Source organism: Centroberyx gerrardi, chromosome 17 (genome assembly GCF_048128805.1).
Source record: "Centroberyx gerrardi isolate f3 chromosome 17, fCenGer3.hap1.cur.20231027, whole genome shotgun sequence".
Lineage (NCBI taxonomy): Eukaryota > Metazoa > Chordata > Actinopteri > Beryciformes > Berycidae > Centroberyx > Centroberyx gerrardi.
In genome coordinates this window covers 26,010,789-26,038,553 of record NC_136013.1, presented here as the reverse complement: position 1 = coordinate 26,038,553, position 27,765 = coordinate 26,010,789, and the positions used below count along the sequence as shown (strand labels likewise).

General features: G+C 42.4%; 1 protein-coding gene across 1 annotated transcript; it reads left to right on the top strand.

Annotated features, from left to right (window-relative positions):
* The first annotated feature begins 65 nt into the window (after positions 1-65).
* setd3 (SET domain containing 3, actin histidine methyltransferase) lies at positions 66-26,563 on the top strand. The gene is made up of 13 exons (XM_071905383.2): positions 66-92; positions 4,144-4,267; positions 5,664-5,756; positions 5,963-6,111; positions 6,396-6,468; positions 6,623-6,879; positions 16,810-16,868; positions 18,058-18,172; positions 18,748-18,822; positions 20,571-20,737; positions 22,993-23,078; positions 24,090-24,250; positions 24,356-26,563. The coding sequence occupies exons 2-13, from the start codon at positions 4,165-4,167 to the stop codon at positions 24,869-24,871; spliced, it is 1,854 nt and encodes a 617-aa protein (XP_071761484.1). The 5' UTR covers positions 66-92; positions 4,144-4,164; the 3' UTR covers positions 24,872-26,563.
* Positions 26,564-27,765: the final 1,202 nt, after the last annotated feature.

Sequence of the window (27,765 nt, the reverse complement as noted above, 5' to 3'; positions counted from 1 at the left end):
GTATTTCCTGGATACTCCAATCAACATGCGTGGTTCAGTCAAGGTAGGTTTCAGTGCAGGAACAGAGGAACTGCTGCTGTCACATAGAAAAGGTAACGATGACTGAATCGGCGAAAAATGCTTATGGTTTGGTTATGTATAGTTCTGACTTGGTATCCAATAGTATTCAGTATGACTGCATGCATGTGTTTTACAGTCAGCTGCGGTTAGCAGGCTAGCCTAGCCAGCCAATCCAGCAGATTAGCCCCTGCTGAAACTCAGGCTGATCCTTTATCACTTGGCAGGTTAGCAGCTAACAGCGAGCTAACAGCTAGCCTGGTAACGTTAGATCAGCAGCCAGTAAAGATGAATGGGCTCTGTACCCTGCCCTGCTCCAATTACGTCTCTGCTTGGATGGGCGTGATTCTTTTATGCTAGTAAGCTAGCTGCTGGCCTAGTGGGAACGGCTACAAATACCCTGAGCCGGTCCACGAGGAGCAGGCTAACTACTGGGTTCCAGCTTGTAGCCGAGCTAGCCTCAGTGATATCTAGCTAACACCTCATCTGTAAATCTTGGCTAAACTCTAGCTTGCTATAATAAAGATACAGAAACTATACACTGTATCAAAATGATTAATTTCTATGTGCATTTTAGTGTCATTCGTGACATGCAATACTTGCTGGAGAAGTTGGCAGTAGATAGGTCTTGGTGACAAACGGGCTAAATTGGAAAGGTTCTACTTGTGTCATTACTTTGAAGAACAGTAGGAGTAGGTTAAGTATCCCCACATTTGAAATGCTTAGGTTGTGAAGCTTAATTTCCATTGCAGTGCTCTTTCCTGCATGTTTGGTTATGTTTTTAGGCAGGTCAACTATGTTCCAATGGGCTTTGACAGGAACTCAAAGCTTTGTCTGTTCAGCCGGACAGGAGTTTATATTGAGGTTTCAGCGAAAGCATTTCAACACAGAGGCCTTGTACATATTTAACAGCTTGAAAGGCTTTAGTGTCCGAAATGTTTGAGTTGCTTCTGCAACTTGCCAGAGACTGTGTACAAAACCACAAGTTCAACAGTGTGTCACCATTGATTTCCACATAGCTGAAAGTTCACTGTCTATTGTGAATTTTCCATCACTGCTTAATGAGTCGAAATGCGAGCCTACAGAAATGTAGATGTGATTTCATCATATAGCTAAGTAAGCTAGACCTTACCACCAGAGTTTGGAATAGTTTTCACGCTGTGTGCCATATTCTACAGAGAGGATAAGGGTTAGATAAAAGTTATTTGTAGGGACATGTTACCCAATCTGGGTCCTATTGGGTGGCTGAAAAAGAAATACTGTCACATACTCCCTGGAGGGGTGGATTTGACTTTTTTAAACTGCCATTGTGCGCAAGACCCAAGAAGTTAATGAATGCAGATGACAGCCTGAAGCTCTGTTCTGCTTCTAAGTGACTGGCTTTGGACTACAGTGACAACTGCTACTGAATGTCACTGAGCAGCTGTCTAGTGTGTGTGTGTGTGTGTGTGTGAGAGAGAGAGAGAGGTGTGTGTGTGGTGGTGGTGGTTGTAGGGAGAGTGGGAGGGACGGGCCTTTCTGTTGGACAGAATAAGACCCCCCGACTACCAAAAATGGCCTCGGCCACTTCTTTTGCTTTGGTGATCTGTCTGGATTGTGAAATGAGGTGTGTGTGTGTGTGTGTATGTGGGGAGCAGCTGCAGAGAGAAGAGAATCCACATTAGTCCTGCTAAGGCCAGTAGGAAATCTTATTGATCCACGTAAAGTGGACATTGACACTTGGTCAATTTAAAGTTGTCATTATGCTGGTGTAAAAGCCTGAGGCCTAACACTGTCATTGCCATGCTAAGTGAAATATTAATGTGTCACTGAAGTCGAGTGTAGAGATGCATGATATTAAGGGATAATTAACATTTTTCAGCATGATATTGACACTGTTCTTGGGCCTGAGATCAGTTTGAAGGGTCTGCTAAAAGCAAACCAAACATCAGTAAAATTAGTAGCTGTAATTGCTAAGACATGCTTCAACTGTTATGCAAAATCATTTTGCATAAAACAAAGAATTGGTGATTTAAGTAGACTTTTGCCATGAATGTTGAAGCACAGTTTTCCCTCTGACTCTAATTCATTTCATATTGATGTGTGGTCATTACTAGAGAACCAAGCCATGCATTTCCATGTTCTGAGACTGCAATGAACATTCCCATTTAACATGGTAGCTGAAGTTTTAAGCCTGCTAATGGCAATGGAAGTGGGTTGGGTGTTACGCTAGCAGTCTGCCTATTGGCAGTTTATCTTAACTAGCATAAAAGATAAATATTTAATAATCTACCAGCACTACCTTGCAGTCTGTTTTAAGATAGCCGTAGTAGGTTTTTTGTGTTAGTTGTTGGCTAAGGCTTTAACCACATAACACATTACAAAAGATGCAGGTCAGAAAATAAAAGTAAAGGACATATAGTCGAATAAAGCAGTTTTGTAATCAAAACTGTAAACATAAATTTTAAATCTTGAAATATAAATTTGTATTTGTTTCAGACTGACTTTGACATGGAAACCCAAAGAGGATGTTGACACACTCTCTGGCTAACTAGTTAGCCTGTTAGCGTTACAGCACGTTACGGCTAACTGGTTAGCCTGTAAGTGTTACAGAAGACTACTATCTATCTGGCTATTCACTATTAGCATTACAGCAGGTTATGGCTATGAAGTTCAGCCACAAAGGCTAAGCGTCTTTCTCAAGCCAATGAAGCAAATAAAGCAGTATTGTTATTACAGGATTTTGCACTGTGATATATTACTTCCTCACTAGATGCTTCTGATAAATCTCTGTTCTTATTAGCTAGCTCACTCCTCTCTATTGTGGAAATGAGACTATTTTTTTCTCAATAGCTGTGCCAGAAATCTGTTGATGTTGTTGCAATTCCTACTGGTCGCCGATAAGAGGTTGATAAAAGTCATAGATTGCTTGATGTGCCTTTAACAGAAATATCCCACCACTGTACCTCCATTTCCCAGTGAGCTGCAGGATCCTTTCTTCTCTTCTCTAATCAGAGAGACGAAGCTTCTAGAAGCTATCAGAGTTAATGATAGGCCTTTAAAAAGTTGGGACGTATTGTCATTTTTAACATCATGGACAGAAGCTTTAAAAGCTTGCGCCCAGTTCTGTGGCCTACATATTGTTGAGGCGCTGTAGCCTGGCAGTACGGCAGGACTGATGCCAAAAACTCATTACTAGACATACTTTAAACAGTGAAGAGCTGAAGTGCGGCTCTGGGTGGTTATTTGAATTTCCTGTCTGGTTTGCATGCTTCGTCTGAGGCAAACGGCTCAACTAATACATTTTGTCTTTTTGTTCTGGGAAAAAGTGGAATAGGAACTACAAAGCAGCAAATCAGCTTAGCGATTTTTATAATAGGCCACACAAATGTAACGGCTTGTTTAATGAATTTGTCTCTTTGAAAAATGATGTACTAAGTGAAGAAAAAATCAAATAATGGATTTTTTAGCAGCACTGCTAGTGAGGGTGAAGTGTGGGAAAAAATGTGGAAGTATTCCAGACTGATAAAGAGCATCATGTTGTCAGAATGCAACGTTTTGCCGCCACTGCAGCATAAGTAGGTGTTTTTGTATGCCTGCTGCGACCTTTGACCTATCACTGTCCACAGTATCATATTGTCTTTGAATACAGATTACATCATACACACAAGGCAGATAGGAATGCTTGAGATGATATCAGTCTTTCTTACTTATCATTTGTAATACAAAGGACAAACATAACAACAATTTATAGTATTCTTTTTTAAACAGGAAGCATTACATAATCAATGAGAGTCTTTGTTCCTAAACAGTACAGGCTGGAAAGTGAGTGTGGAAGCCAGATATCTCAGCACATTGCCAAGTAATCGTTGAGTCATTGATATTCATCAACCCCTGCAGATATATATTATGGTCATTTTGTGCTATTGGGACGGTAAAAATGTGTCAAAACGACATGGCAGTTGACAGAATACATAAGGAATAGACTTGTATTTTTTTTATTGCTTAGAGAGTAATACCAACTCTACCCATCCAGTTCAATTTTCATGTCAAAAAGCTAGTAGTACAGTATTAAACACAAACACTAATGACGCTGTATCCTCTCAGCCCAGCTGTCCATCCACCACCATGGGAAAGAAGAGTCGAGTGAAGACTCAGAAGTCGGGCTCCGGAGCCAGCGCTGTGGTTTCCCCCAAGGAGATGATGAACCTTGTCTCTGAACTGCTGCAGAGTAGGTCCTCCTCCGCCCGACCAACACACACCTTGTTCACCTCCACCCAACTAGGGATGGGCATTGGCTTGCTAGAATGTAAACAACAATTTAAAAATGCCATTACAAAGTGACAATAATATAATTTGGATGGAGAGCTTGTGAAATTGTGATGAGCAAGCCGTCTCATTTGTGATTACTACAGCAGAATATAATGGAGCTAATATCGCCATTCATTTTTCTGCCCCACGATACGTATTGCCACATTTTTGTATCACGATATATTGCATTTTGATATATCGTCCCATCCCTACACCCAACACATCCTAAGAAGTCAAAGAAATGGACAACAGTCACAACATTTTAAAGGAGTGCAGCAACTGATAATGTCATATCTGTCAGATATAGTAACTTCTCAAAATGTTATGAAACATTGCTTTAAAAAATATAGTGAAACCTTTTAATGTAACGAATTGCCTAATAATCTAATAAGTGGATTTGGGGGGTTTTAAGAGAAAAGAAAGAATGAATATAACTATTTTCTTGCACAGTTTTAAAGTCTAACAACACTTTGTACAGACAGTGCATCTGGAAAAAGTCATGGATATTGCAATTTTAAAATTCTAAATAGCTGTTAAATGACTACGCTTGGCCACTTAACCAGCCGGTATTACTTCATAACGGCTGTAATGACTATAATATTAACTGATGATGTAATAATAATGATCCAGTAATGTAATAACATGAGTTACTACAGTCCTCTTAAGGCCCATTCACACCTAGAGCAATAACTATAAAGATAACTATAAACTATAACGATACATTGTTCCTCAAGCATTCACACCATATTCGACTTCAGTAGTGCTCCGTTTGTGGGTGCCTCGTAATTTCATCATCATAAAACAATCCGCTGCTGATTTACAACATGGCAATTCGTTCATGTTTGGTAATGACAGCTGTAAAGTTGAGAGGAAGTAATGCTGACATGGAATCAGCCTCTTGTTAGAATGCTGTATAGCATTTTGCTGTGTGGTTAACATACGGTGTTATGGTTAAATCAAGTTAAGGTGTTATGGTTAAGTCAACTTAAGGGGTTGTTGTTAAGGTGTCATTGTTAAGTTAAGGTAAGGTTGGCTGTGTGGTTAGGGTGTTGGTACCAGGTGATGTCACCTTCTGTAGAGTACAACAGGTGGTGACATTATCTGGCACCAAAGATCAGCCAATAGCAGATGGCCATTTCAGTAGCATGCCTTTTACCTATTTAAATGTCAGGCTTTACACAGATTTGGGTTTGGTGTTAAATTACTCTTAAGTTAAGGTGTCATGGTCAAGTTAAGGAGTGCTTTGCTGTATGGTTAACTAAAGGTGTTATGGTGAAGTTAAGGTTATTTGTTGAAGTTAAGATGTGTTTCGGCAGAATGCAGCAGTGCAGCGCCCTCTGCTGGGAAGGAGTGGGAGGAGTACGTCCAGATCCGAGCCTTGGTAGAGAAGATCCGCAAGAAACAGAAGGGTAAGACACACACACACACACACATACACACATTGTGGTTCACTCATTCAATCATCTATAGGCTAGGATTGGTTTATTGGTGAAGAAGGTGCGGCGGCAGGCTTCTATGTGTCAGAATAAAACAACCTGAGATGAATTATGTATTCTTTGTTGTCGCTGTGTGTTTTCTGTGACTGTAATATGTATGTGTGTGTGTGTGTGGTCAGGTATGTCGGTAGTGTTTGATGGCGGCAGGGAGGACTACTTCTCAGACCTGATGTCCTGGGCTCGGGACAGCGGGGCTTCCTGCGACGGTTTCACAGTGGCCAACTTCGGCAAGGAAGGCTATGGCCTGCGGGCCACCAAGGACATCAAGGTGAGCTCACCCAAGGGAGGCACCCAATCATTATTTCTTTACTTTTTGTAAGGATTTGGGGGTTTTGAATGCTCAACTCCAATTCATCTCTCCCCGGGAGATTCCTGTTCCAGTGCTGAAAATGCTGAAGAGTTTAGTAAATCAATGCAAGTCTGTGGGCAGTGTATTGATGTAATGATGCTTACACTGTGTGTGTGTGTGTGTGTGTGTGTGTGTGTGTGTGTGTGTGTGTGTGTGTGTGTGTGTGTGTGTGTGTGTGTGTGTGTGTGTGTGTGTGTGTACAGGCAGAAGAACTGTTCCTGTGGATTCCCAGGAAGATGCTGATGACGGTGGAGTCGGCCCAGAACTCTGTACTTGGTGAGGACTTTAAGATCAGATGAAACTTTATTGATCCTCACAAATAGCAATAGGATACATCAAAGAAGAGTAGAATCTAAATAAGAATAGACCAAAAATCGAAAGTCAAAATATATAAATGTCAAGTATTTAAATAAGCTCTGTACCCCTCCAGGTCCTCTGTACAGCCAGGACCGCATCCTGCAGGCCATGGGCAACGTGACGCTGGCCCTCCACCTGCTGTGCGAGCGGGCCGACCCGTCGTCACCCTGGCTGCCGTACATCCGCAGTCTCCCTCAGGACTACGACACGCCGCTGTACTACCAGCAGGACGAGGTGCGCCACCTGCTGGGCACGCAGGCCGTGCAGGACATCCTGAGCCAGTATAAAAACACAGCGCGCCAGTACGCCTACTTCTACAAACTGGTACAGGTGAGTGGTGTGCATGCGACACACACGCATATAAGTACATGCATGCATTCAGTGACATGTGACACTACAGAGAACACACACACACAGACATGGAAACGTGTTCCTGAGAAGACTGGCAAAATGCAACATTACACAAGCAGCAGTTTACACCACTGTCGGTAACGTGTGTGTGTATCTAACCATGCATTTGAACCAACACAACATTCTATGTCATATTTTCTTCTTCTGTCTTATTGGTCTTCATTTGTAAGACTGAATTCAAACTATCAGGACCAGAACTTCCCTTTCCTGCCGGTTTACTCCAAGAAAGTGAAAGCTAGCTTAGCGCTAGTTCAGTGTTTGCTAGCTGTGAGCGTCTTGGCTAACAAGCCGTCTGTATTACTATGAAGCAAAGACAGCCAATAGCAACAAAAGCACACAAAACAACCGTCACCGCGTTTTTAAGTTTTGAAAAGCCATGTGAAAATATAAAAAATAAAATAAAATCCCTACGGTCACTGCTCGCTACTTTAATTTGACAACTAATGTTATTGCTAGCATACACTTAGCAAGGCCTGCTAGGCTAATGTTACATCCTCAACAAAGGCTCTCTCTCTCTCTGTCTCTCTCTCTCTCTCTCTCTCTCCCTCTCTCGGGTCAGTAGAATGGAGTTGAAACGTTTTGCAGCAGCAGTAAGTGCGCTGTGGCCTCTTGAACTCAATTCCCCCACGTTTCTCTGATAAGCAGCAATGATACAGAAGGGGTTTGGGGAGCCTGCAGTACCCCACCATGACCAGGAGGGGGAGGCATTGGACCGTCTACCAAATTGTAGATTTAAAACAGAAAGGATTGATTTGGAAAAATGCAGCACATCACCTCATATGAGAGGAGGAAACCTCCAGCAGCAGGATAACTGGTGGTCTAATAGTTGGACTGAGGGTTATAATCACTGATATAGTCTTTTTTTTTTCTCATTTATAAAAGGTTATTGTGCAGAACTTGTGTCTTGTGTGCTTTTGACCCAATACAAGCATAACTTTTAGTTCATTTTAAAAAAGTGATTTTGATGTCACGATCAGCAGATGCCAATGATTTAATTCAATTTGGAAAGAGAATTTTTAGAAGAAAATCAATTTGGGGAAACTTTTGAAAACAATCACATCGAGACTTTTTCTGTCCGGTTTAACGTGCCAGCAGACAGCAGAGGATGTAAATAAGATGTAGGCAGAGTGATTAGGGTCTATGATGAAATGTTGGTTAACACTCCAAGACAGCAGATAGTGGGATGCTAATCTCCGAATATGCTAATTTCCCATTATTAAACTGAAGCATGGTAAAATGACAATTCCCTTCAGCTCAGCTTTGATCAGAAAACACCACAACCGTTCTCTTAGAAGTCAGCCTCTTTTTTCCTTATATCAAAGAAGCAGTGGAAAATGTGTCTCCCAAATTATTCATTCCTTTTGTCAGCGGCTAGGTGTTTGTTTTAATTAGATGATGGACAGGCAAGGGAAATTAAAGGTTTGCATGTGTCAAGATAACAGGCATCATAATATACGTTTTTGACTGGATCTTTGCTGACAGACGGGTTTTTAATAGAATGTCTCAGATTGTTCTCAATTTGTTTGATTAGTTTACCGTTTTTAATTAGTTCCACGAGATTTATAGGAAGCTTTTAATTTATATAAAGGTTTTTTTTAACATGTAAGATAAATGTTTACCCCTAATCATGTTTTCCTTTCTGAAATCTCACTATCATACTATCATACTGTCTCAGGCCACTAGGTGGCAGTGTTGGATTCTGAATAACCTCATTCAATGAGATGGGAAAAGAATCCCAGTGCTTTAATCAGTGACACATTACTATTGTTTTCAATGGGGATTTTGAGAGTCCCGTGGTTTAACTGTTGTTAATGTCACTACTATTGGTTTTAGTGTCACATGGTCTAAATGCTGTTAATTTCATTACTATTGGCTTCAATTGAGAGTTTTTGTGTCCCGTGGTCTAAATGCTGCTAAATTCATTACTGTTGGTTTCAGTGGAGCGTTTTAGTTAGCCTGGTAAAACCATCCTGATCACGTGACCTCACATTCTGTTTCGCTCCACGGATCAGTCTGGACTTCCCGCTGCCCACATCGATTTCAGTGGGCGGGAGTACTTGCCTTGACAGACAAACTCCTTCAGCCAATCAGCGAATCCAAATTCAAATCCAGTTGGAAGAACGGCGAAAACGTCTTTTCCGCCGAGAAACTCCGCTAGTGCATACTCTTGTTCTTGTTTAATTGTTGTTATTGAGTCTATTTCTGCAATAACTGCACTTATGGCTGTGTTTACTCTACTAACGTTAACGTTACCGCTTGTTGCTTCGGGAGACGGCATTACTGTTTTGCCAGCGGCGGCCTGTATTTCACGTCATCAACTACGACGCAGTCCCTGATTGGCCCAGTTACGTCATCAACTACGACGCAGTCCCTGATTGGCCCAGTTACGTCATCAACTACGACGCAGTCCCTGATTGGCCCGGTTACATTGTAATTTCAAAAAATCAATGTGGGCGGCTGGAAGTCCAGACTGCTCCGTGGAGCGAAACAGAATGTGAGGTCACGTGATCAGGATGGTTTTACCAGGCTAAGTTTTCGTGTCACATGGTCTAAATGCTGTTAATTTCATTACTATTGGCTTCAGTTGAGTTTTTGTGTCCCGTGGTCTAAATGCTGTTAATTTCATTAGTATTGGTTTCAATGGAGAGTTTTAATGTCACATACTGTAGTCTAAATGTTGTTAATTTCATTTCTATTGGTTTCAATGGAGAGTTTTAGTGTCCCATGGTCCAACTGCTGTTTGTGAAGCTTTTCCACCTGGCCCTGCAGGTTTCTTTGGGTGAGACTCTGGCCTGGATGATGATGAGGATGATGATGATGATTTTGGATCTCAGAGGATTCAGATTGTTTTCTGGTAGAAGATTATTAACCAGTCAGCTACAGTGACTTCTGCACTGTGCTTGACCTATTGATGTAGTATAAGCAGCATGCAGGGCTGACCTCCTGCTTCATGGATGAATGAATATGGATAATGATAATGGATTATAGGTAGACCTAGATATATGGATGGATGGATTTAGATCTGATGGTTTGTAAAATGTTCTCAATAATGGAAATGTATTCTGTCATTGGTAGGCAAGTAACTCTCTAGCGATGCTACCAGTCTCTCTTTATACCTATTAGCATTATAGACTCATTAATTCTTACATTTTAAAACGTGTAAAAGTCCCCATAGCTACTGTAGCATCATGACAGTCTAACAGCAGTATAGACTACATCAAACTGTGAGGTTTGGATGGGATTGTGTGAGCGACTAGAGTGGTGTATTTAATAATGATGTTGCTCAGAGTTCGACTCTTCCTATCAGGAACGGAGACGCTCTCGCGACACACACATTCACAATACCTAACACACACACACACACACACACACACACACACACACACACATACACACTCTCAGCTCTCCGTTGCGCTTGGCTTGAGATGGAAACTCGGCAAAGAGGGCTCATGGAGGTGTGTGTGTGTGTGTGTGAGTTAGGTGTGTGTGTCCTGTCCCCTCGTCTTCGATACATCTCCTTTCATCACGCATGCACGCACGCACGCACGCACGCACGCACGCACGCACTTCCCTCCTCCTGTAATCTCTTGTTCTGTCCCCTCCTCCTCCACTCTTCCTCCCTCCCCCCTCTGTCCCCCCTCCTCCCTCCTCCTCAGATGACCGGGCTGGAAAATTAGCTTGTCACATTGGCTTTGAATTGAATTGACCTGAATGTACCTTCCTCAAAAAGACCCCTCTCTCTCTCTCTCTCTCTCTCTCTCTCTCTCTCTCTCGCTCTCAGTCTCTCTCCACCCCCCACCCCTCTCTCTGTCCGGTGTGTTGGATGTATGATCCGCCACACAGGCTGATATATGTTGATGTACACACACAGACAGACAGACAGACAGACCTACTACTGACATAGATGTGACTCCTGCATGTAAACACACACACACACACACACACACACACACACACACACACACACACACACACACACACACACACACAGCCCAGACCCTCCTCATAATTCAAGGCTCTTAAAAGCTCTTAAATAAGGTGAACTGTGTTTCAAAGGTTTTAAAACTGCTAAGTGATAAATCTACCTGGTTGCGTGGACAGTGTACGCTGATACTGCTACTGTTTTTACTTTTCAAACTTATTATAGGGGTTTTATTCAAATTGGTATTAAAACGGTCTTAACTTGCAGAAACCTGTAGTTGCATTGAGGATTTTCATTGATTTGTTTCGTTCTTTCCCTCCCTCCTTTCTTTCTTTCTTTCTTTCTTTCTTTCTTTCTTTCTTTCTTTCTTTCTTTCTTTCTTTCTTTCTTTCTTTCTTTCTTTCTTTGTCTTTGTCTTTCCTTCATAACTTTGTTTCTTTCTGGTATCCGCAGATCTCTTCAAGTCTTAAATTATCTAAATTTAAGACCCTAACCCTAACCCTCATTTAGAGTCCTGTTCTACTATAAATATCTCATTGGCTGGTAGGTGATTGGTGAATGTTGGGGATTTCCAAACTGTTGAGGCATCTAGACTGAAGTGTTAGTTTGCAGTATTGAAAGCTTAGGGTTAGGGTTTGCTTACACAATACCCATGAGCCTCTGCTCTTTGTGGAGTCTTTATCCATTAATTGATTAACAGGACTTTACCTTTACTGTCTCTGTCTCATATACTCGCTCGTTCTCTGATCCCCCCCCCCCCCCCCCCATGTCTACCCTTTACCCATACCTTCACCCCCTTCCAACACATGCACACACACACACACATACAGACACACGCTCCACAGTGGCACATGATGGATGACCCTTGTCTTCTGATGCTAATGCACCAAGAGCTCAGCGTGTGTGTGTGTGCGTGTGTGTGTGTACAGATAGGCCACCATTCTACCGATTTTTACACACTTGTGTCCATCTCCTACAGGTCCTCCAGTGAAACTGTAACTGAATACGTCTGGTTGTCAAGGTTTTTCTCTTCTATCTTTACTGAGGTTTTCTTTTGATTTCTTTGCTTCCACCTAGTAAAATTTACTCCATAAGAACACACACACATGCAACACCAGCCAGTCATTTTGATTGACGGTTGGGTTGATGTATTAGCTGTTTTCCTACTTTATGTAATGGTTGTGTAAAACATCAACGCCAGCAACATTAGCACAGACCATGCCTTCTCCTTCCCTTCATGAGTGGGATGGATCGTTTAGATTGTCATAAAAGGACCAAAATCGGTCTACATGTTTATGCCTCTGAACATTTTCAGAGAACTGAGAACGTTGCCATTTCTTCGTATGCCTGATGGCCACACATTGTAAAATTGCAATTTCTCTACATCAATGACCGTCTGCCTTGAAGGCCCGAGAGCCTGCAGGTTTTCACTCCAACCAAACACTACAGCAGCTGATTTCACTGGTTAGTTCCTGCTGTCTGGTTGAAGGTGTGTCCACAACATCAAGGCATGTTCTCTTTACCCCAACCCTTATTGTGAAAATGAATACATAAAGCTACCTCTCTTTCACCAGTATATTTATTATTAGACTGTATCAAACTTGAGCATATGCTGTAGTCTACAGTAATACCCTATGCATTATAGGCACTGTTCTAAGCATAACCCAGGCATTTGGCCCACAACACAAAAGGTTTATGAGCCTGCAAATGCAGTAAATATTTCACCTCTAAAGGTGAAAACTATTGACCTAGGCTATATAATGGTCAGCTGGGTTTATATCACACACCAGCCCACACCGCCGAGGCAGCCAATCAGTCACAGCTCTACTGAAATGGCAGCATTACAAAGCATATATAGAAATATGTACATTCAAAATCCAAATGCTACAAGATGAAGTGCGTTGTCGAAGGCTATATAACCCATATATCTGAGGTAAAATTGATGCGTCAGTCGACTTGTTATGCTTTCAGCTCAGGAAATTGATGAATCCTGTAATCGACTTGTGATGCCTTACAGTGATGGTATACTAAATATATGTTAATCTTCAAGTAGTTCTTGAAAATTTGGTGTCACGTTATCCTTTGGGAAATGCGCATGAAAATGTCAAGAACTTTCTTGAAGCAGTGCACGATGTATATCATAAATGTTCAAGATGCACAGTTTATGCACAGTTTATGATGTTTTCCATAGCACTATTTTAATCTTTTGGCCATCTAAACATAGACGTAGGCATATTTTTTTTCGATCTTTTCACAGATATACAGGAAAACCCATTTGCTGGTAAAGAAGGAAAGACAATGTCCGCCATAGCTGATCAGTACCATTTTCGTGATGACTCACATTCTGAGAATTTTTAAGCATCAAACTGTACTTGGGTACCAATTTTGGTGCTTTTTTTTTACACAAATCTGAATGATTCATGTAGATTTGGCTCGGACTGTAGTGGGTGAAGTCTTTAAGCTAGATTCATCCGCTCAGTCTGTTCCATGGAAACAGCAGCTGATCAGCGCATATTGTCCTGCACTCTGCTGCCCCTAAATAGGTGTTCTATTGTTTCTTGCTTCATGAACAGAAGCTTCAGTATACATTTACTGTACGGACGTTATTACACGGAAACATTGATGTTTCTGTATAAGACTTAATTTTTTTATTGCATACCAGGCAAATTGACATTTTATTCCATTTTATGAGGTTTATTCCGCCACATAGAGTTGTATATTAACTTATCAAGAGTGAAGCAAGTGGAGTGGAGTTTAGGTTGGAACTGGGAAACTTCCACCTGGTAGGTTGTAATTCCATCCTCCGTGTGTTCCAGTGGTCTAGCTTGGAAAAAACGGGAGCCCAACATAATATTCTGTCCCCATGCAACAGCTAACATTATGCCAATGATATTTGGCAACATTAGATAGTTAGTATAGAATGTTAGCAACTTTTGTCGCAGCTTTACATTTAAAATTTTCATGTTTAACCATTCACAACACAGGTGTTTTGATAGATTTAAGGTCATGCGATTGCTGACAATCTGAACTTAAATCTATTTTGAGGATTAGAAACATGTTAAAAGTAATGCTGTGTAGCGTTTACAGTGTATTCTGACATGTTGGCATGACGTCGGATAGTCTAAAAGACCTACTCGGAATTCCAACCTGAAGGGCTGTTCCTTTGCATTTTTACCAGTGGGAAGTTGGAATTCCCAATTTTCTGACATCTCTGGAATGCAGCATTGGACCGCTTCACACTACACAAGCCTGGACAGACCAAATCAAACGCATTGGAAAAGGTATTTTCCGGCTCTGACTGGTCTGGAGTAGTCAGGCATCATGAACTCACACTACAGTATCGTCTGAGCGCCTGTCGGGCCCGGGTGCCCCCCCACCCACCCCCTCCGGCCCAGACTCACCCCAACAGTCAAGATGGTCCAGTCGGGGCTAGAATCAGCGTTAAAATCGTGTTGTGTGACCTAGGCTTAAGAACAGATATGTTGGAGGGTAGGGGTCATACACACAGCATGATGCAGCATGGGGGAAGGGGAGTCAGGCTGGTAATCCCCCCCCCCCCCCCCCCCCCCTCCCCTCCACCCTTCTGGTCTAGATGGGTGAGAGTCAAGTAGAGCAAAGATAATTGTTTTCATTCTCTAGGTGTGTGTGTGCGTGTGTGTGTGTGTGTGCCGGAAGCCTGGTCACTTTGTGTAGCTCGACAAGCGTGATCCTCCTCACTTACCTGTAGGGATGAATCAGCGTCACTGCCGGACGCTCTGTATTAACACACACACACACACACACACCAGCCATCTACCCCAGGAGGTGAAATATGATGTGACCAGTCTATTTTACCTTGAGCTGTGTGTGTGTGTGTGTGTGATGTGTCTTTAGGAGGTGAGGTGTTGGATGGTGGTGTTGAGCTCTCGCTGATCCTGATCATGATGACGATGAGTGTTTCTGGAATTCTGTGTTGTTTAGTTTCAGCCAAGTTGAACCGGAAGAGTTGAAGGAATACAGTGAGTTTTTGGTAGATTGTGCCATTGGTCAACTTAGCTGTTAAGTGATAAGAACATGGACACCAAGATCATCCATTTGTCCTCAATATATCATTGGCTATGGTGCTCTGTGCTACACTTTAGCGTAGACTATGTTGAGTGATAGTAGGCTCCATGCTAACACCTTAGCGTACAGTGATAGTAGGCTCCATGCTAACACCTTAGCATAGACTGTTGAGTGATAGTAGGCTCCATGCTAACACCTTAGCGTACAGTGATAGTAGGCTCCATGCTAACACTTTAGCGTACAGTGATAGTAGGCTCCATGCTAACACCTTAGCATAGACTGTTGAGTGATAGTAGGATCCATGCTAACACTTTAGCATACACTATGTTGAGTGATAGTAGGCTCCATGCTAACACTATAGCATAGACTATGTTGAGTGATAGTAGGCTCCATGCTAACACTTTAGCATAGACTGTTGAGGATTGTAGGGCACTGCACTAGCATTATCTGAAAAGTGAGAAAATGTGAAATATAAGTATTCACTTAGCCGTATAATATAAGGCTAAGTGTGGCAGTTTTGTGTAGGAGATTGGTACAATATACACATCATTTTGATACAAAAATAATGTAGCTTTTTGAACTAGCAGGGGCTACTTTTCCTGTTTCTGTAGGAAGTGAAGGTGGTTAGTTACTTAGTCAAAAAAAGTTAGTTTTGTATAACTGACACTTGGAATGGACTGTGGTAATAATGAAGACAACTTCTTATATTTAATATGTTTTTAATTGACACAGATCTCTTATCTACTTGAATCTGAATACAGAGAGGAGGAGTTGTCTGGATACAAGTCCGCAATGGAAGACTGTGTACAGCTAAAAATCACCGCGCAGAAGATGAATACGGGGTTGCACACTTGAAATGGTTCCAAAAATAAACCATAAATAATTTTTTAGAATGTATGAATCTACAGGCCATATAATAAAAAAAACACTACCAAAGTTTTCTCACTAAAGGCCAGCCTGTGTATTTTGGATAATGCTAATGTTAGTGGTTTCCTATCACTCAACATAGTGTGTGCTAAAGTGTTAGCATTGAGCACCACCAACAATCTACCAGGGACACATGGATGATTTTGGTGTCTATGTTCTCATCACTTGACAGCTAAGTTGACCAGCGGGACAATCTACATTTAATGTACAACAGAAAGAACCAACTCCTCCTCATAGACACTTCTATTACCACTGAGCACTATTTCTATCTCTCCTCCCACCTCTACTGCTCTATCTCTATTCTTTCTTACTCTTCCTTTCTTCCTGTGTTTTTTTCTTGGTCTCTTTATTTTTATTCTTTGGTCCTCCCCTCTCTTTCATTTTGTCTCCTCTCTCATTATGCAATCCACTGAACTCTCTCGCTCTCTCTCTCTTGCTCGCTCTCTCGCTCTCTCTCTCTCTCTCTCCCTCTCTCTCTCTTTCTCTCTCTCTCCCTCTCTCTCTCCCTCTCTCGCTCAGGACAGTTTGCAAATGACTCTTGTAGGTGGTGGCTGTGGCTTTAAATGGAGAAACCAGTGGCATCGATGGACACACTCTCTCTCTCTCTCTCACACACACACACACACACCATGTCAGGCCCAAATTGATGAGGCAGATTTATGACGGCTGCTGGCCACAACAAATTAAGTTGACAGTGATGTATGGGGGGGGGCGAGTGTCACCCTGCACTGACGGACCACACACACTCACACACACACACTCTCTCGCACACACACACACACACACACACACGCACCCCAGCAGTGGCCCCCTACTCCCAGTCCTTCTTGTTAGGCGTCCCTGTCAGGCAGCACCCCCCCCCCCTCTCAGCATACCAGCATAATGAAATTCCTCACACTGATTTGTGTTTTTTCTTTCTCTCTCTCTTTCTCCTCCACCTCTCCCTCCATCCCCAGACTCATCCCACCGCCAGCAAACTGCCCCTGAAGGACAGCTTCACGTTCGACGACTACAGGTCAGCGGAAGTGTGTGTGTGTGCAGGGTGGGGGGTTGTGCTGGCACCTACCGTGGCCTGTTTTCAAATTGTTCACATCTTCTTCTACTTGTGTGTGTGTGTGTGTGTGTGTGTGTAAGTCTGTGTTGTTCCTGGAATCTGGAGCAAACGGCAGGAAACGGGGATGGTCGCGGAAAATTGGAGCGTTTGTTCTCATCGTTCTTTTATTAAGAGCCAAATTACGTTTTGAGGGAATAATTTATGGCGAGGCTTCCCTTTTTTTCTCCTCCTCTATCCTCCTCCCTCCTTCCTACCTCCTCTCGCCATCCTCCTACCTCCATCCTCTTCCTCATCCTCCCTACTCTCTCCATCCTCTCATCTGATGCAAGTCTTCCCTCCCATCGGTAACACCATCGTCATGGCCGACAAACCAGGAGCCACTTTCATTCTTTTTAACAAGACCAATTAGGGCTTCTATTGTCCACCTCATGATTCGATTCAATATTGATACTATGGGTTACGATGCGATATTTCACACTGTATCAAGAATATATACAGGTCCTTAAAAAGTCTTGTTTTTTTAAGTTAAGTGACATTTTGAAGCAGCTATGAAGCTATAGGTATTGACAGATTCTTTACATTCAGTGATTGTAGTTAAGGCAGAGTTGAAAAGTAAGGCAAATGAAGTAAGACAAACGCCAAACGATATTTTTGTTTTGGTTTTTAGGATATGCTACATCAAAATTCCATCCTGAATCCTAGCACGGCGATGTCTAAAACTAATGATAATTGCATTTATTTGCAATAAATAAAAATGGGCCATATTTTCCTACAATCGCCCAACAGTTTAACCAAAACCAGTGTATTTAAGTCAAGACTTTTTTTTTTTTTTTTTATTTAACTCAAGTTAATAAATAATTCAAGCAATTATTGTGCATTATCCATTCTTATAAAACATAATATCCGGATTTCAAAGTTGATTTCAGCGTATGTTTGAGGTAATTGAGGATTCAACTTCTTGTGGCCACCCCTATTGAGACTGCAGGACTGTATTCAAAGCTACTGCAATGTACAGAAAATCGGGTTCAGATTTGACAAAACTGAACTGATGGCTTGTAGTCAAAACTAGAATCAGGGTCTCACTCATTTTCTGTGTTTTTTTTTTTTTTTTTGTGGGAGTTTTTCTAACCCTAACCCTTGTATTTGTCAGGTGGGCGGTTTCCTCGGTGATGACCCGTCAGAACCAGATCCCTACTGAGGACGGCAGCCGGGTCACCCTGGCCCTCATCCCCCTCTGGGACATGTGTAACCACACCAACGGACTGGTAGGTTCTCACACACACACACTAGGGTTGGGCGGTATCCCGATATTATCATGTACGGGGGATTTGTAAATGTTGAAGGTATTATATTCAAGACTGTGACGATATATCGAAATTCAATATATCGCGATACAAAAATGTGATTATATGTATCGTGAACCCATATCACGTATCGAATCATATCGTGAGATAAATATATATCGTCCCATCCCTCTTAAATTCTGTTTTCTATTAAAATATCACATCAAATATCACACAACTTGTTTCTGTGTGATGTCAACAATCTGGTTTTCTCCAAATTTTGCAGTCCAGTTATAAATAATTTTCCTATATTTCACAATGTAAGATATGGGGCAGTCAGAGATGAAACAATATGCAGTAGCAAGGTGCGAATGGTGCTGCCCCCTACTGGCAGGAGACGATGTACCAAGAATTCTGGCATCTGTGATGATAAAAACAGACATTATGGGCGACTCGCACCCTCTGGGCATTATTTTTACAATACTGTGGTCAAATTAAATATCACAGGAAAATATGGTTACAATATTATAATATGAAAACATTTTGTTGATCCTCAGATCACCACCGGCTACAACCTGGAGGACGACCGCTGCGAATGTGTGGCGCTGCAGGACTACAAGGAGAACGAACAGGTGAAGAGACATTTACTCTATATGTTACTAGCATTTATGTCTCTCTCTCTCTCTCTGTTTCCATGTTCATGTCTCCCAGTCAGTCCGCATGCACACAGACCTCTTATCTTATCCTGTTGATATTGGTAGCTGAATGGAAGAGAGAGCGAGACGGAGAGGTAGAATGAGGGAAGAGAGAGAGAGACAGCCAAGCGTCCCCTCCTTCCCTCCCTCACTCTTTACAACAGGAATTATTTGATAAGATTCAGAGGGACAGCGAGGTGATCCCGGTTTCACCGCTGGGGCCAATGGAGGCCTTTCCTCTCCTCTCTGGTCTTATCTCTCCTCTCTCTGTCTTCCCATCCTCCTCTTCCTCTCTCTCTCATTCGGTCTTCCCATCCTCCTCTCCCTCCCTCTCTCCACCCGGTCTCTCTATCTATAAACTGAGGAAGTAAGGTGTTGTATCTGTATGTGAGCAGGGTCTGGATTCTTTGTATTCTCCATCACGGGAGATTCAGTCATTTGCACTCCTTTTTGAAAACAAATTGAAATGCCATAGATTCACCCTATTTGCATAAATTATTATTATTTGGGTTTCAGGTATGGTCGCTAGTGGGACATCTTTTACTCGCAGAGGAAGGGATGAATCAAAACTGGAAAATGCATATTTTCTGGACATCTTTAAAATAAAAATAAAAAACAAGGTATTAAGTTACCTCAAAAGAAGACATTTCCACTTTTTGTTGTAATCGTCGGATCTTTTGCCATTCTTGTCCTTTTGGTGTCCTTCAGTATTAAGCGATCACAGACCGGAGCGTACTGTATGCAGTATACAGGCATCACCTGACAGGATTTCTGGGTAATGAAGTCCTCCAAATTCGAACAGTTACCTCTCGCTGCCATTTGGTGCTGCCAATGGGCAAAACTTGCATAGTGCAGATTTAAGTGTAGAGTGATTAACAACAGTTTAGACATAGGAGAAATAATTGCGGTACAAGAGCTGGGTGGTATGGCCTAAAATGAATATCACAATATATACATATACATACATATATGTATATGTGTGTGTGTGTATGTATGTATGTATGTATGTATGTATGTGTGTATATATATACATATATATATATATATATATATATATATATAAATTTATTTTTTTAATTTTTTTGAAAATTTGAAGCATGGACAATAACTATATATCATGGTATTTTCTGTTTTTCTTAAAATTTCAGTATTTTTTTATTTCTTTTAAGCTCTCTCTCAACTATTTGAAAGGGAACCATTTCCTTTCATAGAGACAGTTATAGCAAATTCACTTTTTTCTCATAAGGATAGCCTTTAGAAAAGTGATGCTTGAGAAAGCGATGTTTGAACTGCAGAGCAAGCGTTTGTCTTTTTATATATTTTGGTCTGACTTTTTAAATAAAGCCATGTCCGTATAATGGAAGTTGGACCAGTCTTTTTCACGAATTCCTCGTCATCGTTTGCAGCACTTTCGGTCGCCATTTCTTCTGCTTCATTTCTAAACAAATGACTGAACGCATGGCTGTCCGAAGTCGGACAATTGGCTGTGCAGGCTGAGGACAAATCTTGCGGAATCTCTAAAGAATTCCGCGTCGGCGTAGATTACGTTGCGTAGACATTGGCTAGAATATCTGCCGCCTCTGCATTTTGTCATGGGAATCCAAAAGAAATAAGTGCCGTGTACTTTGCTCCCAAGTATTTTGCTCTTTCTTAATAAAATATCCAATGGTGTGTTCCTCCCGCAGATCTACATCTTCTACGGCACGCGGTCCAACGCCGAGTTCGTCATCCACAACGGCTTCTTCTTCCAGGACAACGCCCACGACCGGGTCAAGATCAAGCTGGGCGTCAGCAAGAGCGAGCGCCTCTACGCCATGAAGGCCGAGGTCCTGGCACGAGCCGGCATCCCAGCGTACGTTGCGCCTCCTCTTTTTGTCATTTTTCTTCTCAGCGGTTTTTAGTCGGAGGACGAACGTTCGTGAGTGAAGTTCGTGTTCGTGACTCCCAGCATGTGCCTTGGGGTCTAGGAGCAATAAGGGAATTTGCCACCTAAAATTCTGTCCTCCAGACTTGATCACCATCTAAAAAAAAAAACTGTTTCCCACCAGTTGGAGACTTTCCCTTTGAATTACTGTAATAGCTTTTGAATGGACTACTTACCTACAATCACAGGGTCAGTTCTCATGAGCTTTTAAACCTTTGCAGCGACTGAATCTGCGAACTGGCCTCGGATTAACATCTTACTCTAAAATGCTTTATTAATATGGGTCAAGGAGAGCTTCGGGCGCACGTCTAGCTTTAAAATCCCCTCATATAGTCGTCGTTCACTTTTTTTTCCCCGTACCGCAGTAAATATTTCAAACAATTAGGCCCCCCTTTGGCATAATTGAAACACATAATATAAATGTTGCAGCGGGTCTCCTTTTTCTTTTTTTTTCTTTTTCCCCCCCGCCCCACCAAGTATCAATTTACCATCCGCCCCAACACTTTCATCACCAAGAAGCTTAATCATTTTATCATTAGCCCCTTAATATTATGCAGCATTCTCTGCTCGGCATTTTTAATCAGACGCCTTTTAATCTCTTATTGATGACAGTCTAAATCTCAACAGTGGAAATTAAATGAAACAATCCCCGTTGTTGCCGGGGTGCTCTATTAAACTGACAGATATGGTGATATATCATTTTCAAAGGAAACAGCAACAGCCGCACTGTCAGGCCTGACTGGTACGTCGAGCCGCTGCCATCTTCAGCCTCCTTTTCACAACTCGAAAATTAGTCCTTTTTTCCCTCTACTTTATTTCTTTAACTTCACACAGTTTGATAAGTGGAGGAGTTGTGAACACGTTTTACTATTCATTTACAGATCTGCAATCTGCGCTGAGGCAAATGGGTCTAAAAAAAATGTTAAAATGCCCTTTGAGTTGCATTTGAGCATTCTATAAAGAGTTAACTTTTCCTCGGCTGGATGCTCTATTACCGGAGCGATGGACAGAGGGATAATTTAATAGGAACAGTGGAGAGCCGGCTCCCGTAATGCGTTTGTGCGGTGTAATAATGTCGACCCCGCGCTACCGATCGCCACATCGATCACTTTGCTGAAAATGCAGGAAAATATTGTCCCTCTCCGAAATTACCTCGGTCTGTAATGTTATGATCCGGAATGGATTCTGCTGAGTCCTGGATCACGCTCCTCTCATATGTTTTCTGTCATACTGTTGACGTTCTCAATTCCAAGAAATACATAAAATGGGGAGTCAGGATAAAATGAGGGGATTGACCGCTGTTGTGTTTGGAGTAAAAACTGAAATACGCCCGATTGATCTTGGGCAAAGTAGTGTAAATGAAGATGTCCCCAATGAAATTATGAAATTAAGATTATTTGGGTGTAAAATCTCAAACATTCCACCAATTTGGCTTCTCATACAACACCCCAGAAAGGGTTGTTTGACTGTGTACATGACATTTCTGTCGGGTATCATCTTACCTGGCCTGTTTTAGCCTTTTCTCACCTTATGTTGCCAAAGTCTTATACTGAAACCTGGGTTTACTACCACTAGGAAGGTCAGAGACAAATGGCTGCAACATATTTTATACCTCCAGCACCTTCATCGATTCAAGCATAAGTGGTTTATCTTTTCCCAAAGATGCAACAAAACTTGTAATAATCAAAAGGATAGTTGTAGGAAATAACATAGTTTAGAAGCTTTATGGCTATCTAAATACTTAAATGTATAATCATCATATCAGTTCAAAATGTATTATTACAGTTATTGTTCAAACACAATGGGGACATGACATTGATCCAGTAGATGTTATGAAAGTCTCTGATCCAAGGAACAAATTCTATTTATTACAGGTTTATTGCACACATATGAGTTGTATCTTACAACTATATGAGGTGTTTCATATGCGACTAGTGTGTGCTCATAGATAGTTTTGTGTGTCTGTCTGTGTGTAGATGCATTCTTGTTAACACAGTAACTCAAGAACAATACATGATAGGAACTCCATACTTACACAACAGGTGCCTCCTATAGAGCAGAGATTAGATTTGGGAGCAACTTGATGCATACATTTGTAATTAATGAGGAAAAATGGCAGGACAAGTGCCATTTTTCTTAAATTTTTTTATCTGTTTGACTGACTGGTTGTGGTTTGTTTTTAGGTCCAGTATCTTTGCTCTGCACTGCAACGAGCCCCCCATTTCAGCCCAGCTACTAGCCTTCCTAAGAGTTTTCTGCATGACGGAGGGTAAGACACCGACACAAATACACCAACACACACACGTGCTTATATCTCAGCGCTAGGACATTCCCGGCGGAACCCCTGAGCCACAAACGCGGTAACACACTCTCAAACAAAGCACGCCACAGTTTCCAACACACTCCTCGGAGGCCACCATCAAGCGACTGCTTCCTCCCCTGATCGGCAGAAGGGAAGAGACGGAGAAGGAGGTGGAGGTAAAGGGAGAAAGAGAGGGAAGAGCAAGGCCTGTCCATTCCTTAGCTGGTTAATTGATCAAGGCAGGCCACCAGATGTGTGGAAGAAGCAATCCGCTGGGGGTTTGCAATATTCATCGGCATGTATGCAGAACGGCGCCGGTGTCATAAATCCCCAACCACACAAGGCCACATCCTCCTCTGTCAGAGGACTCATCTTCAGGACCCCGCTTGATATATTATTCACATTTTTCGCTGCATGTTAATTTTTAAAATGGCCCCAACGCCTTTGGAGGTGGAGGGAGGCGGGGGTCTATCACAGTGTGTGTGTGTGTGTGTGCGCGCGCGTGTGTGTGTGTGTGTGTGTTTGTCTACATTTCTTAACAGATGTGACATGATGGAATAGTGTGCACACACACCCAGGGCACTGGCATTCAGCTCTTTCATCTTCCCATGTAACCAAGCCGTGCTGAACTCCGCACATCAAAGCCAGCAGGCTAAAGGTTTCAGAAGAATGAATAGTTAACCAGGGGGGTGTCAATGCCTTTTACACAGAGCCACAGCTAATGACATTTAATCTAAGTGTTAATCTTGACCAAAACGGTGTTTAGCCTTCTGCCTGACCTGCCGCTTCCATGTGACGCAAGCCGGTCTTTTGATGAAGAGGCGCTAACCATGAATTAATGGGACGAGGTCTACTGCTGCCTTTCTGTAGGCTTGCATGTCTTATGTCCTTTACGTACTCTTTACCTCTTTACCTCTTGCCCCTTTGGTTTTTGTTTCTTTCTTTGATTAGATGTGGTCCTCCTTTTTTCCATTTCAGAGGAACTGAAGGACTACCTGCTCGGAGAACGCGCCATCAACAAGATCTTCACCCTGGGCAACAGCGAGTTCCCCGTCAGCTGGGAGAATGAGATCAAGCTGTGGACTTTCCTCGAGACCCGAGCCGCTCTGCTCCTCAAGACCTACAAGACCACCTCAGAGGTCGGTCTCCGTTTGCCATCTTTGCTCCCCCCCCCCCCCCCCCCCTTTTCTTTCGTTGTCTCTTTTCTCCTCAACGTTATCTTTCCCTACTCATCCTTCTTCCAGGAGGACCGCTCCATGCTGGAGAAGCCCGACCTGTCTCTCCACTCCCGCGTGGCCATCCAGCTCCGCCTGGCCGAGAAGCAGATCCTGGAGAAGGCGTCGGCCAGCGGGCGGGCCAAGCGGCTGCATTTTGAGAAGCAGCTGGAAGAGGGCACCCCGCTGCCCCGCTACGAGGAGAGCGACATCGCTCTGCTGGAGAACGCCGACGCCGACGCCAAGCTTCCCATCATCCTGCGCAAGCTGGAGGAGGTCGAGGAGGGCCAGGAGATCCAAGTGGAGGAGCACAGTCACCTCCTGAACGGGGGGAAGGCGGTGTACGAGATGGATATCAGCCCCCCGACGGAGGCGAACGGAGACACTGGCCCAGTGCAAGAGGAAACTCAGGAGAAGGTCAGCGAAGATGTTAACTCAACATTGGACTCTATTAAAAGTTCTAATGCAACCCAGAAGGGCCAAAGGGAAGCGGCCGACCTAAGTGCCAATCGAACTGAAGAGAATCCCAAAGAGAACAGTGACTAGAATCTTATTCCTTACTGCCACAGCCCATGCTATTTATTTATTTTTGTGTCTCTTAAATGACTCAGAAATATAGAAGCTGAAATAAATTTTAATTAACATCGCGGAACTTTTCTTGACTGCACGTTCATCCAGCGTGGCTTTTGTTAGTTGTCCGCTGCTGAACTTGCCAGTTGTTTAAATGCTGCCAGTGTGTCCCCCCCCCCTCCCTAAGCCTTCTGTGCAGTACAGTTTGTCATTTTTATAAAAAAAAAAAAAAAAAGATTTTTTTTGTTTGAGTTTTAAACGCGATTCACTGGTTTACATTTAAGATACAAACTGCGCGAGGCGGTATAGGAGAAAGCAGGGGACACTGTGGAACTGGTTCCAGCACTTCTAGGTGGACAGGAAAAGAAAAGAAAAAAAAAAAAAGCGATGGAGTTAGGTGAATGTTATTTCCAGAAAGCCAAAATCTCTCTAATCCTTTGAATTGGTTGGTTTATTACTGCAGTTTGTCTCCATATATGTCTGGTATGATTTGAGTTGACAATCGTATTCTCTAGTGCATCTTGGTTGTGCTGCTGAGTAAAGACGATCACTGCCCTCTCTTCCCTTTTTTTTTTTTGTTCCCTCAAAATCATTTCAAACCAAGTAACTGAAGGAAAACGGGGGAGAAAAAAATGTGAAATCTGAATTGTGTTATTGACTAGACCAGAGGCCAAAATGGCAGGTGGTTCTCATTTTTGCTTTCTAAATGAAGTTTTTTTGTTTTTTTTTTACGTTTTATTTTCAAAATAGAGATTTTCAGTCAATTTATATTTGCAGCCCTAATTAAGATGAGAATGTTTTTTTTAATTATGTTGTGAATGTACTCAATTTCTCAAGCTGCAGTAATTATCAAAGGATGTTACTTAAAGGGAGTGATGACATATCATTGTTTTTGCCCATGAGAAAGCCATATATACTGATGACCCAAACGAGACATGATTTAACAGACAAGATGATGATTTGCATGGATCAGTTTTCCAGTTGGCCGGTTTTGTTTGACCGCCTCGAAATGAGGCGACTTTGAACATGACACCTTTTTGTATGAGAAACAAGAAAGCACTGTCAGTACGCTTTTACTTTTTTTTAATTTCTTCTCTCTTTTCAGCTTTGGCTTGTGTTAACCGGTTGAGTAATGAAGATTTAGCAGACTTAATATTACCATTATGTTCCCAGTTCAAATGGTATGCCCTAATATGAGCAAAATTAGGCTCAGTTCAACTTAAAGTCAAATTTCTGCTAAATGTGTAATACCAACTTGTACCACATTCTGTAATATGATAAGCCTGTTTTGTATCACGTTTGATGTGTCACTTGTCTTTCTGTGGCTAGAGCACTTTCCATCACAAAATCTGTATTTTTTATGCAATCATGTTCTTTACCAACCTTATTGGTGACATTTTCAGTCTATTTGCTGCTTTTCTAAAGACCTCTGTACCATAGTTTGTGCGAGCCTCCTAGCTTTAACCATAGACTCAACAAATCCTGGGTACGTCGCTATCCAGCCAAATCGGACTCCTCACCAGCTTACCGTATGCAGTAGTTCTGGGTTTCTATCAGCGTAAAAAAAAAAGACCCAGATTGTACAGTAAAAGCTAGAGTGGGTAAGGAAACTTGTCCTGAAGCTGTCAACATCCAACAGCCAGAGATTAAACTTCATCTCATTTCTCACCTTGCTGTGTCGTGTTGTTCTTTTCAACTTTTCCTCTCCTCGTCTTTTGGATCAAGCCATCCTCCTCCTCCAGAGGCACAAGGTCACCCTCCTATTATTCCTCTCCTTTCTTCCTTTTGTTGGGGGGGGGGGGGGGGGGGGTTATTTAATGTATTTTTCCCCTTCTTTGCCCCCTGGCCCTATTACGAATTTATAAAAGAAACATTATCTTGAATCATTTAATTCGGGGCAATTAAATTTTGAAATTTCCCATTCATAATTCATGGGTCTCTAAGATAAAACCCCTTTAATCCTTGAATATATTATTATAATGGGCGTCGGGGTGGGCAGCGGAGAGCGAGGCATGTCCAGTATTGTTAGTACTCACTGTGTCAGTGCTGGGAGCAGGCCTGGGACCAGCACTCCCAAGTAATCCTGCCCTATGAATTATACACTGCCATCCATATTAATATACAATGGCAGCAGCCACGGCCCGGGCCGGCCGACTGCGGGACAGCACCATTGTCATGCAAGTGTTTACCAGTGTCACGCTGGGGGGGTTTAGGGGGGGGTCAGGTTAAAGCCAAGCCATTAGCGTTTTTCAGAGAGTGAGTTTGGAATTGAAGGTGCGGTGGAGAGACGAGTGCATTGTTGTCACGCTCTTCTACCATCTGCTATTTTACTGAACCGCACCCAACGGAGTCAACGGTTTCAATGCACTGACCTCAGCTGAAAGGTTATTTAGGTTGTTTATCACAGGAGTTTGCTAAACTTTGAACTGAGGATGAGCTACAATTCAGTGATTCTCCCTGCCATTCTGTAGTTCAGTTCAGTTTTTGTCCCGGGACCCCCTTAAAATCATGTTGTGCCTACTTGCAACCCCCCCCCCCCCCCCCCCCCCCCCCCCCAGCTTGTTCAATTTGGTTATCAGAAGAGGCTGTGAGGCTGAAAACTATCAAGTATTTCACAAGAAAAAGCAAAAATCTGAGAAAAATCTGGGAAAATAGACATAAATTTGTATAAACTACTACTATACATACATTTGTATAGTAGAAATATGTTATTTTCCTATCCCATCAGTCACATCACGACCCCCAAAAAGATTATCTCACAGCCCTCTGGGGGGTCCCAACCCCTAGGTTTAGAATCACTGCTATAGTTTATGGCATCTCAAACATTTTTGACCTGACGAAGATCCAAGTAGGATCGAAACGTTGTCACT

What these genes read in the sequence shown, in the direction of transcription:
- setd3 (XM_071905383.2), top strand. Translation starts at nt 4,165, where the DNA reads ATGGGAAAGAAGAGTCGAGTGAAGACTCAGAAGTCGGGCTCCGGAGCC. An exon ending in GGCCCAGAACTCTGTACTTG is followed by an intron (nt 6,469 to 6,622) that starts GTGAGGACTTTA and finishes GTACCCCTCCAG; the next exon opens with GTCCTCTGTACAGCCAGGAC. An exon ending in TTCACGTTCGACGACTACAG is followed by an intron (nt 16,869 to 18,057) that starts GTCAGCGGAAGT and finishes TGTATTTGTCAG; the next exon opens with GTGGGCGGTTTCCTCGGTGA.